Source organism: Cyprinodon variegatus, unplaced genomic scaffold, assembly GCF_000732505.1.
Source record: "Cyprinodon variegatus isolate N-32 unplaced genomic scaffold, C_variegatus-1.0 Scaffold283, whole genome shotgun sequence".
Lineage (NCBI taxonomy): Eukaryota > Metazoa > Chordata > Actinopteri > Cyprinodontiformes > Cyprinodontidae > Cyprinodon > Cyprinodon variegatus.
Genome location: NW_015150736.1, coordinates 528,585 through 546,019, shown reverse-complemented (window position 1 = coordinate 546,019; position 17,435 = coordinate 528,585). Strand labels below are relative to the sequence as shown.

Genomic DNA, 17,435 nt, shown 5'->3' with positions numbered 1-17,435 from the left:
GGCTTAGTCTCCATTCAAACCCAGGTTTAAAGCCTTGCAGGGCAGCATAAAGCCCACTGCCAACATTAAGACAGAAAAAAGAAAAACAAAAGGTCAGTTCAGGTGTTTTATAAAATATGTGTCAGTATGTATCAGTAAAATGTCTATTTACCAAACTGAACGATTGTTGTTCTCTACTTCAGAAAAACACTTTATATTTTAAAATTGAATTTTTTATATATATATATATATATATATTTCTTTTAAATATAAATGTTATACATTGAATTTCATAACATTTTATAAAAATTCAATGTATAACATGGATGCATAAAATCCTAATTTTATTTCAGTGTTAAATTCTTTTCAAAGTAACGGATTATAATTAAAAATGTCTCTGGACCTTTACTGGTTGTTGAGTTTCTTTATTGGGACCACGCTGATTTTTAATTGGTCTAAGGGTCTAAGGTAAGAAAATAGAAAGTAAAGTAAATGTTGACATATCCATGTAGTAGTTGATTAAGTGGATGATGCTGTCATTTTTGTAGTGTTTGTTGTATTTCTCATTTTGAAAAAGTCAACTCAAATGTACATGTACATCATTAATTTAGCACATATATCTTATTATGCTCCTTTAACACATTCATTTTAATGTGATTAATTTGTATTATATGTTATATTAGATGATTTATAGACTTGATTGACTTCCTAATGACTATGCAATGTGATGTTCCTATTTTTAAATTATAAATTAAAGTAATCTATGCTATGAAACAGCCAGTGTGTGTCAAAGTGATGAATTTATCTTTATTTAAAAGTCTTAAGTCCCCCTGAAAATGAGAACATCATCGTTGTTCGATGCTGTAGCGCACATATTGTTTACATTGCGGCCGGTCTAATAAGGGAGTGCCAATATGGCGGCCGTTGGTTTCACTTCAACCCCGTACTATTAATCAGCAATCCAGTGAATAAATAGAGATCAATGGTTTGAAAACATAGGAAGATGTCAGCTGTTGAAGTTTAATATTCAGAACGGGATCCTACATTCTGTGTCAGATCAAATCAGTTTAGAAACATTAAGATGTTGTTATGGCAGCAGCACCGAATGGCTGCCAGAAAAGGAAGACATTAAATCATTACTTCCGAAAAACAAAGCCATGACAGAACAATTCAGGCCATTTTTCTTTCTATCACGTTTCCAGCCTTGGTAGACAAAAAATAAAAATAACAGCAAATGCAGCAAACAAACACAAAGGGTGACTGATTTGTCGGGGATGACAGACTTTGATCAGACGCGGGTTCTTCCTTAAGTGATTCCCTTTTAACTGGAGTCAGAGGAACCCTCAGTTGACTATTAATTCAACAGGGAGGCTTTATGAGTCATAGCTCAGTGGCCTGGTATAAAAACACTACTTGAGATGTTAGAAAAACAAAAGCCAAATCCTTAACAAATCAACCCCTCTCCAAAGACTGCTTAGTTTCAGCGCTGTCTGGTACAAACAGCCAAAAATCGAAAACCGTTTACTAACAGTTACTGAAGACAGGAGAGTTTTATCTGAAGTACGACGACTGCATTTAGTAATAAAGGCTCATGTCAGCTCATCTTTATTCTACTGTTTAAAGTTAACTCATACGTTTTTGCATTAGGAAGCTGTGTTTTACTGCCCTGATGGCTCATTTTAACTGAAACCCATAGAAAAATAGAGAAAAGCAAGTGGCTGTGGTGGTTTTACCTGCTGGAAGCTTGTTAGAAATGTCACAGGGCTCATGGGAGCCGAGAAAACACCTCAAGAAAAGTACTAAACCCCACTGAGCCTGACCTGGTGTCTCTCTGCAGCTTACAGGAGAGATTCACTTGTTTTCGTTACAATAAAATCCTGAAGCCTCTTTGGATGTTTTTTTTTTTTTTTACACATTGTGTGTAACTTTTTTCTCACATCTAAGAGCAAAGCAGGAATGTGTTTAAAGCAGTTTCAGTGACAGTTTTGCTTATTTAAGTCAGCGTATCAGCCTGATTTTAGTGTAATTTTTAAAACTTTCAGGGTAACCGGCAAATGCCCAGGGATGGGAGCCTGTGTGTTTGTGAAAGGGCCTGAGTTTCCGAGTAGCGACCGGCTGTATTTATCTGAACACTTTAAACAGTAGAACAAAGGTACGGACTTAATACTGCAATAAAAAATTGGAATTACATTAGTTGTGAGCAGTAAACTATAGCACAAATGTTTCTCTGGAAGGAACCTGAATAATCCCGGGTGTTCCCCAGGGACTCAGTCCATGGACCTGTTCTGTTCACCTTCTACATTAGTTTTATATCTTCATTCCTGTTAATCTCATCTTTACGCTGATGACGCATAAAGATTAGATTAATTCCCCCCTTCTTTATAAAATCCAATACCTCCTGAAGGCTCTGACATCACACACTAGAAAAAACGATCTAGAAATAAGTAAATATTTTTCAAATTAAGTGCATTTACCCTTAATTTGAATAGGTAAATGAGTATTTTTACTCTTAAAATAAGATATTTAGATAAAATGCACTTGATATAAGACAATACAATTTTGTTATCTTATATTATGTGTAAATTGTCTATTTCCATTGGCAAGGTGTCTCTTTTACCCTCTCAATTCAAGAACAAATGCACTTATTTTAAGGAAAAATTACTTATCTAGATTTTTATTTTTTCCGGTGCAGAGACTTCACCAATATCTTTTGACCAGGATGTAACAACTCTTCAAATGACACTTTTTTTAAAAAAAGTCTTTTTTATATTAACTAACTCTTAAACTACAAATAATATAATCCAAGTCAGCCAGAGGAAATGAAGAGTGTTTACAGGGCTTCATTTGTCGGAAGTTGACGCTTTCGTGAAAATGTGTGAAGAATGAACCAAGAAAAGCCTTTTCTGTTGGTTCTTAGACCTCTGTAAACTAACTTCTCACACCGTGTGGGTGTCTGTGTCATTCTTTTAGGGCTCAACTAATGATTATTTTGCTAATCGATTAATTTGTCGTTTTATTCCATTAATAATCGGGTAGCCAAAGGTTACTTAAAGAAGTTTTTTTTTCTTTTTATTAAACCAAGTGAAAATAAAACTTTTCCAGTTGAGGAGTTCTGGATAGAACATATTGACAGATATTGACTTTTTCTCTTTTTATCTTCAATGCAAAATGTTTATTTATTTATTAATATTTTTACAATGTTGATATAATTACTGCTCTAAGTGAGTTGCACTGTCAGCTAAAGGCATGTTTTAGAGCCTCTATTCTCCAGTTAGCGATTCACCCATTTCTAAATTAGTTGAGAGTTATTTTAATTAATCAGAGTTAATCCGATTGTTTCAGGCTACATTACTTAACATTCAGCCCTACTTTAAGTATCGAGTCTTTACTATTTAGTGCCAGTATTGGACATTATATCCATCAATGTTATTCCGTATCTCACTATTTTGTTCACCTAATTCTGGGACTTGGGACTCAATGAAGATCATTACTTTTTTTCTGACAAAAAGGAATATCTGCTTCCACTAAACTCCTAATTCTGGGACTTATCAATGAAGATGATTACTTTTCTTCTGACAAAAAGGAATATCTGCTTCCACTAAACTGACTTCAAACGGAGATAAAATTAAAATATTAATAAATCAAACAATATAAATAATACTCAAAAAGATAAAATGACAAAATATGCCTATCATTATGTTTAATTGAATATTACCGATTTATAAATAGTTTTAATTTAAGTCTGAAGGAAACATCTTTTCATTTAAAAACACCAACTAAAATGAATGAGGTCATCTTACTGTGCTAATAGATACAGCGACACAAACCGGTCTGTGTCTGAAGGGGCTGAACTCTAATATGCTTTGCTTTTAATAATATAAACCATCTTTGAACAAACTGAGGTTTAATCATCCCACATCTCGTGCATTTCCCAGTTTAATCAAATTCAGATTTTGATTATTTTCTGTTTTTTTTCCCCCCCAAACTTAATTCACCAAACATCATATTCAACCCCAAAAACTACAGTCTAAGGAATAACAGATTAAGGCTCTGAGCTCTAGATTAAAACAAACGTGAGGCCCTGGTGACCAGGAGGTCCTTCGCTCCAATCTAGCTGTAACAGAACACTCTGCCCCCTTTTATGCTCAGAAAAAGACAACTGGTGCCACATTACAGATGGAGCGGGGAGGGCTGTCATCTGAATCCTAAACTGTCTCTCTTTTCTGCAGCTGGAGCCGTCGATCCTACAGGATATAGCGGCAGACAACACCCACAGCATCTGCAGCAGACACACTCCCATATGACGGGAATACACGTTCACAGCGAGAAGGAACCAGAGAAAAACGCTGTTGTCTTTGTAGAAGCCTCGAAGATGTTTATACCCGCAGGACTCCACAGTGGAGGGTTTATATTTAGGTCACAACTTTATTGTGAATGAAAATCAGATTTCAGCGACACAAAATCACTGAAAATCTAATGTGTTTACCTTTCCAAGAGCTTAGAAAAGGACAACTTAATCAACAACTTTTGGGATGTTAACCGCTGGATTAGCAAATCTAAAATAAACCCAGACATTTTTTTCTTTTTGTACTCTTTCTACTTTTTAGAGGGAACTCGGATTGAAGCGAAAGAGTTGGGAAATTGTGGCTCTTTGCAGACATGACTTGACAATATAAGTAGCATCTATATATCTGAATGACAACGAGACAATGCCCATTAGGAGGACACACACAGCGGAAAGTCAATATGCATGTACTGCAGTCAGACGCTGCAGGGAAACACTGATCAAAGATAACAGCAAAGCTTAACAGTTTATTAAATCTCTGTGGCTGATGCAAGGGATAACATAACAGCTGCTGACAGCGCTACAAATGGTCTCATTAATTAAACGGACAGAAACTAATCAGGCTAAATATTCCCTGATTGGATCAGTTATTTATTACCCGTTGATTGTCATTTTATATTTGCGTATTTCAAGGCATTACCAGGCTGTGATGTTTGAATGACTTTCTGAATAACACTAAAAGGGCATTTTTAGTTCTTGTAATCTGGTGCTGGCTTATAGATTAACCATAACGGCTACTTAATTAAAGTTCAACTCATCCAGCTGAAAAATAGTTGAAGTAAAACAACCAATGATGTTTAAGAACAGGATAAACAGTTTAATGTGATTGAGAAGAGAGTTCGGTCCTCGTTAACATCTAAAACAGCTTTAACTTTGGGGTTTTGGATGCTACTTTCCAGATGTTGACTATAGCCGCGTTCTCAATATGTGTACTTGTGCGTTCTCTTGTGCTCATGTACTCGTGAAACGTCATCAGCCTCAGTCCTAGTACTGTTCCAGTTCAAAAGAACAAGAAGTCCGAGAACGGACAAAGTCCCCAGATGTTTTTCCCACCCCTCCCTCTTTACCCAGAATGCATCAGAGCAGACTTGTCTGTTCTCGAGATTGACAGATGTCCCAGCATGCACTGCGGCAGCAGCAGCTTCCAGGGGAGCGCTCACAGAGTTTAGAGCATTAAGTTAAAAGTTCTCTTTTCTCTTGTAGTTCTATAAGGGTACATTCTTAGATCCTTTGAGGAGAGAACATTATACTTTTAAGCATCACTATATGGCCCATTTACTGATTTAGTGTGTAAATTTAATAAAAGTTATCATGTTGAGAGGACCGCAGCAACCAGCGGACCTCCGATGCTAACCGTAGCCAGGGCTAACCTTAGCCCGTCAGCAGCAGCCCTCTCTCTGCACAGCTGTGTGTGAAGGACCGCTGGCTCTGATGGCAGTTTTTTTGTTTTATTTGGCAAAATGTTGATTTGTGTTTATCTGACTGTGTTCATCATTATTCCCCCAATAAATGAAAAAAGTAAGAATTCTAGAGACTATAAGGCTCGGGCACATGACGTCACACGTTGCGCGGCAGCCATATTGAAAGCTGGTCAGCCCANACACAAACCGGTCTGTGTCTGAAGGGGCTGAACTCTAATATGCTTTGCTTTTAATAATATAAACCATCTTTGAACAAACTGAGGTTTAATCATCCCACATCTCGTGCATTTCCCAGTTTAATCAAATTCAGATTTTGATTATTTTCTGTTTTTTTTCCCCCCCAAACTTAATTCACCAAACATCATATTCAACCCCAAAAACTACAGTCTAAGGAATAACAGATTAAGGCTCTGAGCTCTAGATTAAAACAAACGTGAGGCCCTGGTGACCAGGAGGTCCTTCGCTCCAATCTAGCTGTAACAGAACACTCTGCCCCCTTTTATGCTCAGAAAAAGACAACTGGTGCCACATTACAGATGGAGCGGGGAGGGCTGTCATCTGAATCCTAAACTGTCTCTCTTTTCTGCAGCTGGAGCCGTCGATCCTACAGGATATAGCGGCAGACAACACCCACAGCATCTGCAGCAGACACACTCCCATATGACGGGAATACACGTTCACAGCGAGAAGGAACCAGAGAAAAACGCTGTTGTCTTTGTAGAAGCCTCGAAGATGTTTATACCCGCAGGACTCCACAGTGGAGGGTTTATATTTAGGTCACAACTTTATTGTGAATGAAAATCAGATTTCAGCGACACAAAATCACTGAAAATCTAATGTGTTTACCTTTCCAAGAGCTTAGAAAAGGACAACTTAATCAACAACTTTTGGGATGTTAACCGCTGGATTAGCAAATCTAAAATAAACCCAGACATTTTTTTCTTTTTGTACTCTTTCTACTTTTTAGAGGGAACTCGGATTGAAGCGAAAGAGTTGGGAAATTGTGGCTCTTTGCAGACATGACTTGACAATATAAGTAGCATCTATATATCTGAATGACAACGAGACAATGCCCATTAGGAGGACACACACAGTGGAAAGTCAATATGCATGTACTGCAGTCAGACGCTGCAGGGAAACACTGATCAAAGATAACAGCAAAGCTTAACAGTTTATTAAATCTCTGTGGCTGATGCAAGGGATAACATAACAGCTGCTGACAGCGCTACAAATGGTCTCATTAATTAAACGGACAGAAACTAATCAGGCTAAATATTCCCTGATTGGATCAGTTATTTATTACCCGTTGATTGTCATTTTATATTTGCGTATTTCAAGGCATTACCAGGCTGTGATGTTTGAATGACTTTCTGAATAACACTAAAAGGGCATTTTTAGTTCTTGTAATCTGGTGCTGGCTTATAGATTAACCATAACGGCTACTTAATTAAAGTTCAACTCATCCAGCTGAAAAATAGTTGAAGTAAAACAACCAATGATGTTTAAGAACAGGATAAACTGTTTAATGTGATTGTTTTAGATGTTGATGAGGACTGAACTCTCTTCTCAGCTTTAACTTTGGGGTTTTGGATGCTACCTTCCAGATGTTGACTATAGCCGCGTTCTCGTGTGCTCGTGTACTCGTGAAACGTCATCAGCCTCAGTCCTAGTACTGTCCCCGGATGTTTTTCCAGCCCCTCCTTCTTTACCCAGAATGCATCAGAGCAGACTTGTCTGTTCTCGAGATCGACAGCTGTCCCAGCATGCGCTGCGGCAGCAGCAGCTTCCAATGGAGCGCTCACAGCGCTAAGAGTATGGAGTTAAAAGTTCTCTTTTCTATTGTAGTTCTATGAAAGTATGTTTTTAGATCATTTGAGGAGAGAACATTATACTTTCAAGCCTCAATATATGGCCCATTTACTGATTTAGTGCGTAAATTTAAAAAAAGTTCCCATGTTGAGAGGACCGCAGCAACCAGCAGACCTCCGATGCTAACAGTAGCCAGGGCTAACCTTAGCCCGTCAGCAGCAGCCCTCTCTCTGCACAGCTGTGTGTGAAGTACCGCTGGCTCCGATTGCAGTTTTTTTGTTTTATTTGGCAAAATGTTGATTTGTGTTTATCTGACTGTGTTCATCATTATTCCCCCAATAAATGAAAAAGTAAGAATTTATTATTATCTAGAGACTATTAATAACAGGAGGTGAAATGCAGCTCCACACGAGCTGAGCGTGTGGTGACGTCACGAGTGTTCTCAGTCTCCCCGAGTCCACACTTTCCTGTGTTCTCGTCAAAGACATACTTGGCGAGGACACGAGTCCGTAGTCGCGTTCTTGTGAATTGAGAAACAGGCTATGTTTACGCTGCACAGGCCCAGAAGGGGGCAGAAACGTTTCCATGGACCTAAACTAGGGCTATAAAGTTTGTTCAATAAGAAATAAAAAAAATATATAATTAAAATAAAATTGATGTGGGAAATAGTAGCAAAAAATATTTGAAACTAATATGTCAAAATTTTAGTTAAAAAAAAGAGAAAAAAAAAGAAAAACAGGATCTAAAACTAAAAGAAAAGTTTTTAAAACGGCTATTCAGATTGGAATTTTTTTCAGTTTCTGATTTTATTTTCCTTCCAGTTTCAAACTGCTGCCGGACTTCGACGATCCTGGGTGTGGAATGAGAACGGACATAATAGGCGCATGAACAATATATTCATCAGTTAAACTGAAAACCAACAATTGGTTTCAGACAAATTTTTTCGATTAATTTTTGGATAAATTTTTTTCAGTTTGAAAAATCTTTTTCATCTTCAAATGTTCTATTTTCAGTTTTTAAAATACTTTCAAGTCCTCAAAGTCAAATCAGGAGGAGGAAACCACGTTTTGATGTCTTTATCAAGGATGTTAAACTGTAAAAGTTCAGACTCTAATGTGAACAATCTAACTTTATAAGCTCTCATTATTGTTTTTCATACCTTTGTCACTTCACTGTTCTTCCTTTTCGGTTACTTTTGTGTGTGAAAATTTCTGCATCAGGTCGCTCTGCTCACCATGCTTGTGTTAGTGTAGGTGCGAGCGTGCCGTTTTAAATCACCCAGGCCACGCCCAGCCCTCAACCTCCACCTGCACGTTCCTCTGTCCTCCAAGCACGCTTTCAAGTGGGAGCATTTTCAAATATATGTGTGGGGGAAGTACAGCTCTGTTTAGTTTATTTTTCTTACTTAAAGGCTGCCAGATGAGGTTTATGAAGTAAAATCACAGCACTGTAAATGCTGGTGCCATCTCCAGCAGTCTACACCCTGGACAGCAGGGCAACACAGAGACATACAGACATACAACCATGCACACTCACACCTACGGACAATTTAGAGATACCAATTAACCTAACAGTCGTGTTTTTGGACTGAGAGAGGAAGCCAGAGTACCTGGAGAGAACCCATGCATGCTCAGGGAGAACATGCAGATTTCATGCAGAAAGACCCCGGGCCGGGAATCAAACCCAGAACCTTCTTGCTGTAAGGAAACGGTGCTACACACTAGTCATTTGATGTCTGAAAAAGTTCACAGGTTGTTCAGAGAAAACCAACCAACCTTAGAAACAAGAGAGCTGTGGATTTTCTTCATGATGTCATCCATCTCCAGCAGTTTGGGTTGGACCAGTGAACTGTGGGGTCCGCTGATGTGGCCGATGTGGTCCAGGCCCAGGTAGTGGAGGATCAGAATGTCCCAGTCGTCTCTCTTCAGGGTGCTGTCCAGGTGACGGGTTACGTTGTTGTCAACCTATATATATAATGCAGCAGGGACACTCTTACTTACAGAGACAGTATTCAGTGTTTATTTCAGGGTTTGGATTTAGCATCAGCTATAATCCGGCTAAATAAAAACTAATCAGCCTCATTTGTGGTGAAAGTGATCAGCAACAACAAACCTGCAGAAAACCAGGAACAGCTTGTTCAGTCCCACTGGTATTGCTGCTGAGCATTAAACTGACCTCAGCTGTGTGTCTCCGTTCGATTATCCACATTTACAGCTTTAATACAGACATGTTTACTGCGAAATCCCTCCCAACATTTTCTGATTTATCATGTTACAACTCACCTTAATGTTTAGGTTAATATAGGCAAACAAATTTGTAAATTGACATGGAGTGGGACATAGGTTTGCAAATATTTCACAGACAACACTGAAAGTCAAGCATACAGAAGAGGATTAGGGCCACAGAAGTTAACTGATTTTTAAATTTTATTTCAGTTTAGTATGGGAAAAAAACTCAGAATTCTGACTGTGGCTCTAATCCTCTTCTGTACAAGCATGCATTTGTATTCAAACACTTTTAATCTATTAAGTTACTACATGAAAAATTCTGAAATCACACACTTGTTTAACAGCTATTTTCTCAGGAATTTTACAGGGTTTATACAGGAATAATTAACTCTAATCTAAATTGCATTTTCACATTCCCTAGCTTTTTTCTCCGCCTTGAGCTTCTTTTTCGAACATAAAGAAACATACGGAACATACGACCGGAAACAGTTCCGCACAAACACGTAAAACCAGTTATATCTGATATATTTGACAAAATTGTTTTTAGAAACTGTTTTTTCTTTTAAATAAAGCATTTTAAATGCCACAATAATCACATTTAATGAATTTCCATGCTAATTAAGGCCTTATTTTAAAAAATAATAATAATTTAATGACTTAATTAATTAATGATTTTTAATGACCTGCAGAAACTCTGTTTTAAAGAAGAAATGGAGATATGGGTCTACAATTGACCAAGTGGATCCAAAGGTTTCTTAAGTAAAGGCTGAATTACATCAACCTAACAAAAAATGCTCCATCTATAGACCCCTTAAGGAAAAATGGGTCTATAGATGCAGCTGGATTAGAGGAAGTAAACCTGCTGGTTCCAGCAGGACAGCCATGTAAACATGCAGCCAGAGCCGGATCAGTCAAACTGTTTATAAGATGAAAGCTGTTGTTAATAGTGACTCATTCCAAGCCATGCGTCTGAACATTAATCTTTTGGCTATCATGGCAGAACAGGTTTATTTCGTCATCAGTTTTTTTTATTTTTTAATCCTGCATCACATAAAGCACCTGAGGACTTCAATCCTTCACCAGCATTCACAGAAAAAAAAATCCATCACTCTTTGCTTGGACTGTTCCCGGCCAAACGCCGGTGGATTGAACTCATGCTGACCTCAGTGTAGTCGGACACAAAGAAGGAGGTGGTGCCGTCGTGCTCCATGAAGTGCTTCGGGAAGAGGCGGACCCATGTGTCGTCTCCATAGAAGACTATCCTCTTCCCTGCTGTTTTGGCCTGCCAGATGAGGTTGTCCTCCAGGAGTGCAGGAGAATTCAGGTTCATTACCACGTCGATGAAGCCTGGGATGCTGCCAGTGGTGAGAGCCTGCAAAGGGACACGACTCAGTTCCTCCCACTTTTAATCATAATTGCCTTTTAATGGAATTATGTAACCTTAGAGTTTCATCAGGTTTAACACAGCCTATTTAGCAGCATTATTTTTAGCTTTAAACTTTCCCATATACTGTTGGGCAACAGTGGCGTCAGATGCAGGGGTTTGCCCTGCAACCGAAGGGTTGTCGGTTCAGTGTCATTGAATAGCCTAATGATGGTGGTCAGAGGGCCCGGTGGCGCCTGGCTTCTGTCAGTGAGCCCCAGGGCAGCTGTGGCTACAATGTAGCTTGCCACCATCAGTGTGTGTGTGAATGACTGAATGTGGTATAAAGCACTTTGGTCCAGTCTCTTGACTTTAAAAAGCGTTATAATAGTACAGGCCATTTATTATTAAGGTAACTTTGCTGATCTGACATTATAAACCAAAGTAATTAAATGATGCAATATAAAGTCAGAATTCTACCAAAAGTGTGCATTTCATAAAAGCTGTTTTTTTTTTTTATATAGAAATGCACATAAACCACTCTCACATGCTTTTGGAATATTTTATCAGTAGGGATTCAATATCATTCATTCTCCTTCTCTGCTCTCCTGCTTTTTATATGCCTGTAGACTCTCTAATGCTCGCCTAGAGACCTGTTTCTTCCTTCTCATGTCATCTTTTGTTACTTTAAGGAGGAAACAACCTGAGAACTTCCTCTTTTTTACAGAGGTCTAACGCTAGTAACGTTAGCAAAGCCTCTTTAGGCTTGTCCCTACCTGATCCGTCCTGGAAAAACGGTCATTCCTACACATGCAACAACAGATATACATCCGGGTGTCAATAAATAATGTAATTATGGTACTAAAATTACTTATTTCTATCCTTAACTCAATAAAGAATGCTAATAGACATTGAAAAAATGAAAAAAATGTTTTTATAACTTTTGTGAGACAATTTTGATGCTTTTTACATTTTCTTCATTACACATGCTAAGAGCAGTCCCGTAAAATATGATTAAACCATGTTTATCTGCATTTTAGTTGTCTCTTTCTTTAGATTTCACTATATACCATAATGTTTACATGAAAGGAAAACATAAAACTCAAAAAGACTAGATTGGTGATTAAATCCAAAGCTGAAAAAGTTAGCGCCCGGAAGTAGCGTAGGATCCCATTTTCGGTGCAGATCAGGCACAGATAAATGAGAAATTTCTCAGGAAATACATTATTAACCTTTGACATATTATATTTCAGTAAGCTTACTATTTTTGGGGAGGGAAAAACGTGTTAAAATTGTCTTCAATACAATAAAATCAAGGCCACCGGGATGTAGGCCTATATCTGGATGCGCAAATGAGCTGATGGCGCATGCGCAAGATGGATCGTGCTTCTGGGATGGATAGGGTAGTGACAAGGCTAATAGCTGATCTGTTCAAACATAAAAGCAAAGTCAATGAACAGTAACTGAAAACTGATTGTAAATGTTTCTGTTCAACTTAAACAAGAGCTCATTCAAGCCTCAGTTCCCTCTATATAAACAGCAAGGCTAATGTTAGCTTAGCACAAACAAAAGTTCCAAACAACATGGATTCTGATGAACATAAACACTTGCCTTTATATCTATAAGTCTCATTTTGATAGCTGGGTAAAGTATCGAATATATAGTGATATTTCAATATTTTGATAATATTGCATTGTGACTAGCACCTCTTGCACCGAAACCAGTATTGGGCGGGGTTCCGATCCAGCACTAAAATGGTGGTATCGTTATCGGCGAGCACCAACAAATAGGGCACCGATACCATTTTGAGAGCCAAAAGTTTATTCAACTATTGTTACCCATTCCAGGTAGGCAATAAAAAGTTCTACTGGATTCACTTTGTATTAATCTTTTTCCTGCTTCATAAAGGTAGGCAGCAGCTTGACAAAGCCATGATGGTAATTATTTTACATCCAAGTAGTATGCAGTTCTTCATATATAGACACACACATCAATTTCAAACAGATGGTATCGGTATGGTATGGTATCGGCCAATACTGCACAGCCAGGTATCGGGTATCGGGGCCAAAAATGGCATTAGCGCAACACTAATCATGACCCAAGTATCGAGACACGTATCGTATCGCAACATTAATGGCAATACTCACCCGTACTCCATACTGTAAACTGTTGTTCCTTTGTTGTTTTGTTTTTCTATCGTCTTGCTCAGTTTTTATGTGCTTCAGTAATTTTTTATTTGCTTTCGTTAAACATTTAATAAATTCACAAATTCAAAAACAGTGCAATAATAAACGAAGTAAATAAAATCCAAAACATAAAGAAACTTTCATAAAACATAGCGTAGAATCAGTGGTGTCTTCCACCTGCAATCATACTTTAAATATGTTTTATAAAAATTTTGCTGTTTTCAGGCCCAACATTTTTTTTTTTAGAAGCAACTTTTGCGGCAATCAGGGCAGTGAACAGTTTAGGACACGCATCTCTCAGCCTTAAACATTTAGAGACACAATTTTTCATGTTGCATTTCTTATTCATATCAAGTTATTTTTTTTACAATAACTGAAACAGATGAAGGCTGTCAGTGGACTGAAGAACAGCATCCCAGCAGCACGATGATGGGGAGGGTTTTTTCACTTTGATAACAGCTAATCATTTTAAGTTGTTTTCTTTTAACAAAAGTCAAAGTGTTGCATGTTTCATCTGATCAGATCACAGGGTTTTGGTCCCCTTTCATGGCTTTTGCCAAACTGCAAATAGGACTTCATGTGCTTTTCATCATTTATAGATTTCTGCTTCTAATTCCTTCACTCAGGGTTTATACAGGAATGAATAACTCAAATTTTATGCTTTTTAATGTTCTTTTAATGCTCTTAGAAATATTTTTAATGCCACCAACAGGTACCCGTCGACAGGCCATGTCCCGAATTCCTCCTTTTCCCAACCACTTTTGTTAAAATGTGTTCCACGCAAATATATCATGATATAATATGTCTGACAAAATTTTTTTATAATTTTTTTTTTCATAAAGCATTTTAAATGCCACAATAAACACATTTAATGAAATGTAATGCCAATTAAGGCCTTAATTTAAAAAATAATAATTTTATGACTTTTAATGATTTTTAATGACCTGCGGAAACCCTGACACTAAACGTCCAAACGTCCACACTAACCCCTAAATCCCTCAATCACCATATGTAGCAGGGACTATATAGTGGACTTTATAGTGAACTCAGTTCAATGGCTGTTCAGACAGGTGATCTCTACTTTTCACTTCCTGTTTATCAGGTAACTCGCTGTCGGATAGCGACAGCGAGCCGCTGTGACAGCAAATCCCATAACACTTTGAAAGCATTCCGGGATATATCTGCTCATCTAGTGACCAAGGATGATCACTACTTTTCAAGTTGCATTGAGGTAAATTTTGAGTTCACTACTTTTTCATCCAGTAGACGTTCAGACATTCATTTAAAATGGCATAACAACTATATAGTGCCCTATATAGTGATTAGGGCGGACGTTCGGACGCAGCCAAAGACCTTTAAAAGCTAACTTCCTGACTAAGTAGGTGACATTCAAAGTTTATAGGTTACTCTGGATTTAATTTAGAAGATAATTCAATGGAAAGGAAAAGCTTAGTTTGCAGATTTTTCTTTATCCCCAAATTGGAAGTCCATGTATTATTTTCTTTCCTCCTTCAGGGTTATGTAGGGATTACTGATGATATGCCATTAGTAAAACTAAGTTCGTTATGATGCGATACAATTCAAATGTTATCCATTTTCAGTTCAGTTTGGTGTGGGATGTAGATATTTTTCCACTCAATGTTATGATTCAGCAAGGCTTAAGGAAAAGCTTCTCTCAGCCGAATGTTCAGGGTAGTTTCAGCAGAAATAGATCAATTCAGAACAATAAGAATTAGTCTAGACTGTGCTCTGTGGGGACCAGAGAAAGTTGAAGAGCAACAAATGATTTTTGCCGAGCATGGTAAAACAATATTAGCTTTTAGAACAGACTCTGCTCCGCTCGTGGAAGCAGACCAAAGTATGCAGATATGAACAGGGAATCCTGTCACTTAACACCCATGACCTGCCAGGAACACAGCCTGACGTCCTTCAGCATTCGAAAATACACAGAGATTAGCCGTGTTTACAGTGTGAGTAGGACCCGATGGTGAATGATGACTACTGAGGGGGATGCGCAGGGGAATTCTACCCAATAAAGCACCGTCTTACTCTCTCAGTGTTGATGCGTGTTCGCTTATGCCTCTATAATCCTGTCTTCCACTTTACATCCAAGCTTTGTGTTCCTCTTATCAGCTTTAACATTTGCAAACAAAACACTTTATCTTTGTTTGTTTCAATCTGCGGCGCTGTTTGAGGAGCGCTCTAGCTGATCTGTAGAAACAACCTCTTCAAAGAAAACAAGCACCACCTACACAGAAAAAAAAGCTCCAAAAATGCAACAATGTTTTTTTTTTTAAATATCTGATATGGATGTCTATATATTAATCTATTCAAAATACAACATCTGGGTTTAAAAATTGATGGCAAATGGCAGGTTAAAAAAGTTAAGTAGACTGCTCATATTTATTGAGGCCATTAAGTGGGTAAAACCTTGACCTCATTGGCCATGCAACTTTGGTGAAAAGCAAACTGTAACATGCAAATGTTGCAGACAGTCTGCTGGGTTTGGTGCATCCTCATTGGGTTCGGTGTGGATGCATTATTATAATCAGGGCTGCAGATTCTGCTTTCTTAACAATCTGTTTGCCTGTTTTCCTGTAGCCCATCCAATTCTTGAGCATGTCTACTGTTCTACAGCCATATTGGAAATGTTTTTAACCTTTTCTGGTAAACAAATGACCTTTTTCCAGAACCACTCCTGGGAGATACTCTGTTACTTGGACCTTTTCTCTTTCTGTGTGAAAGTGCATCATGAGGGGAAAAAGTAGTCTTATTCTTTCACTCAGGAGCAGCCTTTGAGCGCAGGAAATGATCGGTTCCGCTCGGCGCCCTTTAATATTCGACCTGAACCATTTGCTGCTCAGAAACTGTTTTGTCATCTGCATCTTAGACTAAACCAAGGTGGTTTTGGTAATCTGCAAGCTTCCTGGAAATATGCTGATATTCCCACGCCAACATGGGACTATTGCTTCCAAACTATAAATCAACATTCCTTTGCAAATTTTCAGATAATGTCAACCACAAAACAGATTTAATCAGAGCAACCAGACTTTCACTTTTTTTTTTTTTCTGTACAGGCATTTTTGTCAGTTATGGAGCCTCACTCTAGAGAAATGAAGGCCCATTGCATTCCAAGCATGAAGCAAGTCAAAGACCCAGCCGTCATTCTCCTGTGTTTTGGTGACTATATGTCCCCCCCCCCCGGAAAAAAAGAAAAAGAAGCACAGTCATACCCGTACATCTCAAATGTGAAACACAATACGAACACACATTTTGGATTAACCGATCTATCTTCTATCATAACACGACAACCATCACCAAGACTCCTATAATGCGGTTTTACTGGCTTTTACTGGCTTTGGTTACTAATACGGACTAATACGGATGCTGCTGCATGACGTCCACACTTGGACGAAGCCAAACATCCCAACCTGGCAACAATGCACGTTAATATTAGCCTTTAGATGCAAAACCCCATCATGCCCCGCAACATATTTTTGCTAAATATTCCAACACAAATTCGTCAAATATAAGAGGAACATCATAGCTTGGTTGAAAGAAAGCATTTTAGTTTTATTATAATTTTGTTTGTCACAAGGATTTTACAGTGTGAAGAAATAGAAAATTACACCATAAGCCAACTGTCACAAGAATGTCCATGACAAAGAAGGGCTATATATACTGCATGCATCATTTAGTTAGTTAACATTGTATTACTTCTTGACCTGCTAGAGTTACTTATTGTCACAGGCTTCGGCCGGAGAGTAAGAGTTTTGGCCGGTATGATTTAAGGAGGGCCGGCCCTCACACGCTGAAATTAGGACCGGCCCACCGGGCAAATGCCCGGTATCACAGATTATTAGATCCAAACCTGTCCTGAGCTATCTATATAGTTATGCTGCTATGGGCTTAGACTTCTGGAGGACATAGGGACCCCTATTTCATCATTCTGTTTTACTCTATCTCTATTCTCCCACTCTGTAGAATCTGTTATTTCGATATCTAATTTTAGGCTCTCTCTCCATTTTCTAGCTTCATCTGGTCTGTTCCTGGGTGTGACGCCATCCTGGAGAGAAATATCAGCTCTGCTGCTGCCAACAACAC

General features: G+C 38.2%; 1 protein-coding gene across 1 annotated transcript in view; it reads right to left on the bottom strand.

Annotated features, from left to right (window-relative positions):
* The window catches only part of pigg (phosphatidylinositol glycan anchor biosynthesis class G), a 149,783-nt gene that overhangs the window by 122,381 nt on the left and 9,967 nt on the right, over positions 1 to 17,435 (bottom strand). Inside the window, exons 3-4 of the mRNA XM_015383372.1 lie at positions 10,945 to 11,154; positions 9,330 to 9,518 (exon numbers count right to left, since the gene is read on the bottom strand). Coding sequence (XP_015238858.1) covers positions 9,330 to 9,518; positions 10,945 to 11,154 — 399 coding nt within the window. The remainder of the gene's footprint in view (positions 1 to 9,329; positions 9,519 to 10,944; positions 11,155 to 17,435) is intronic.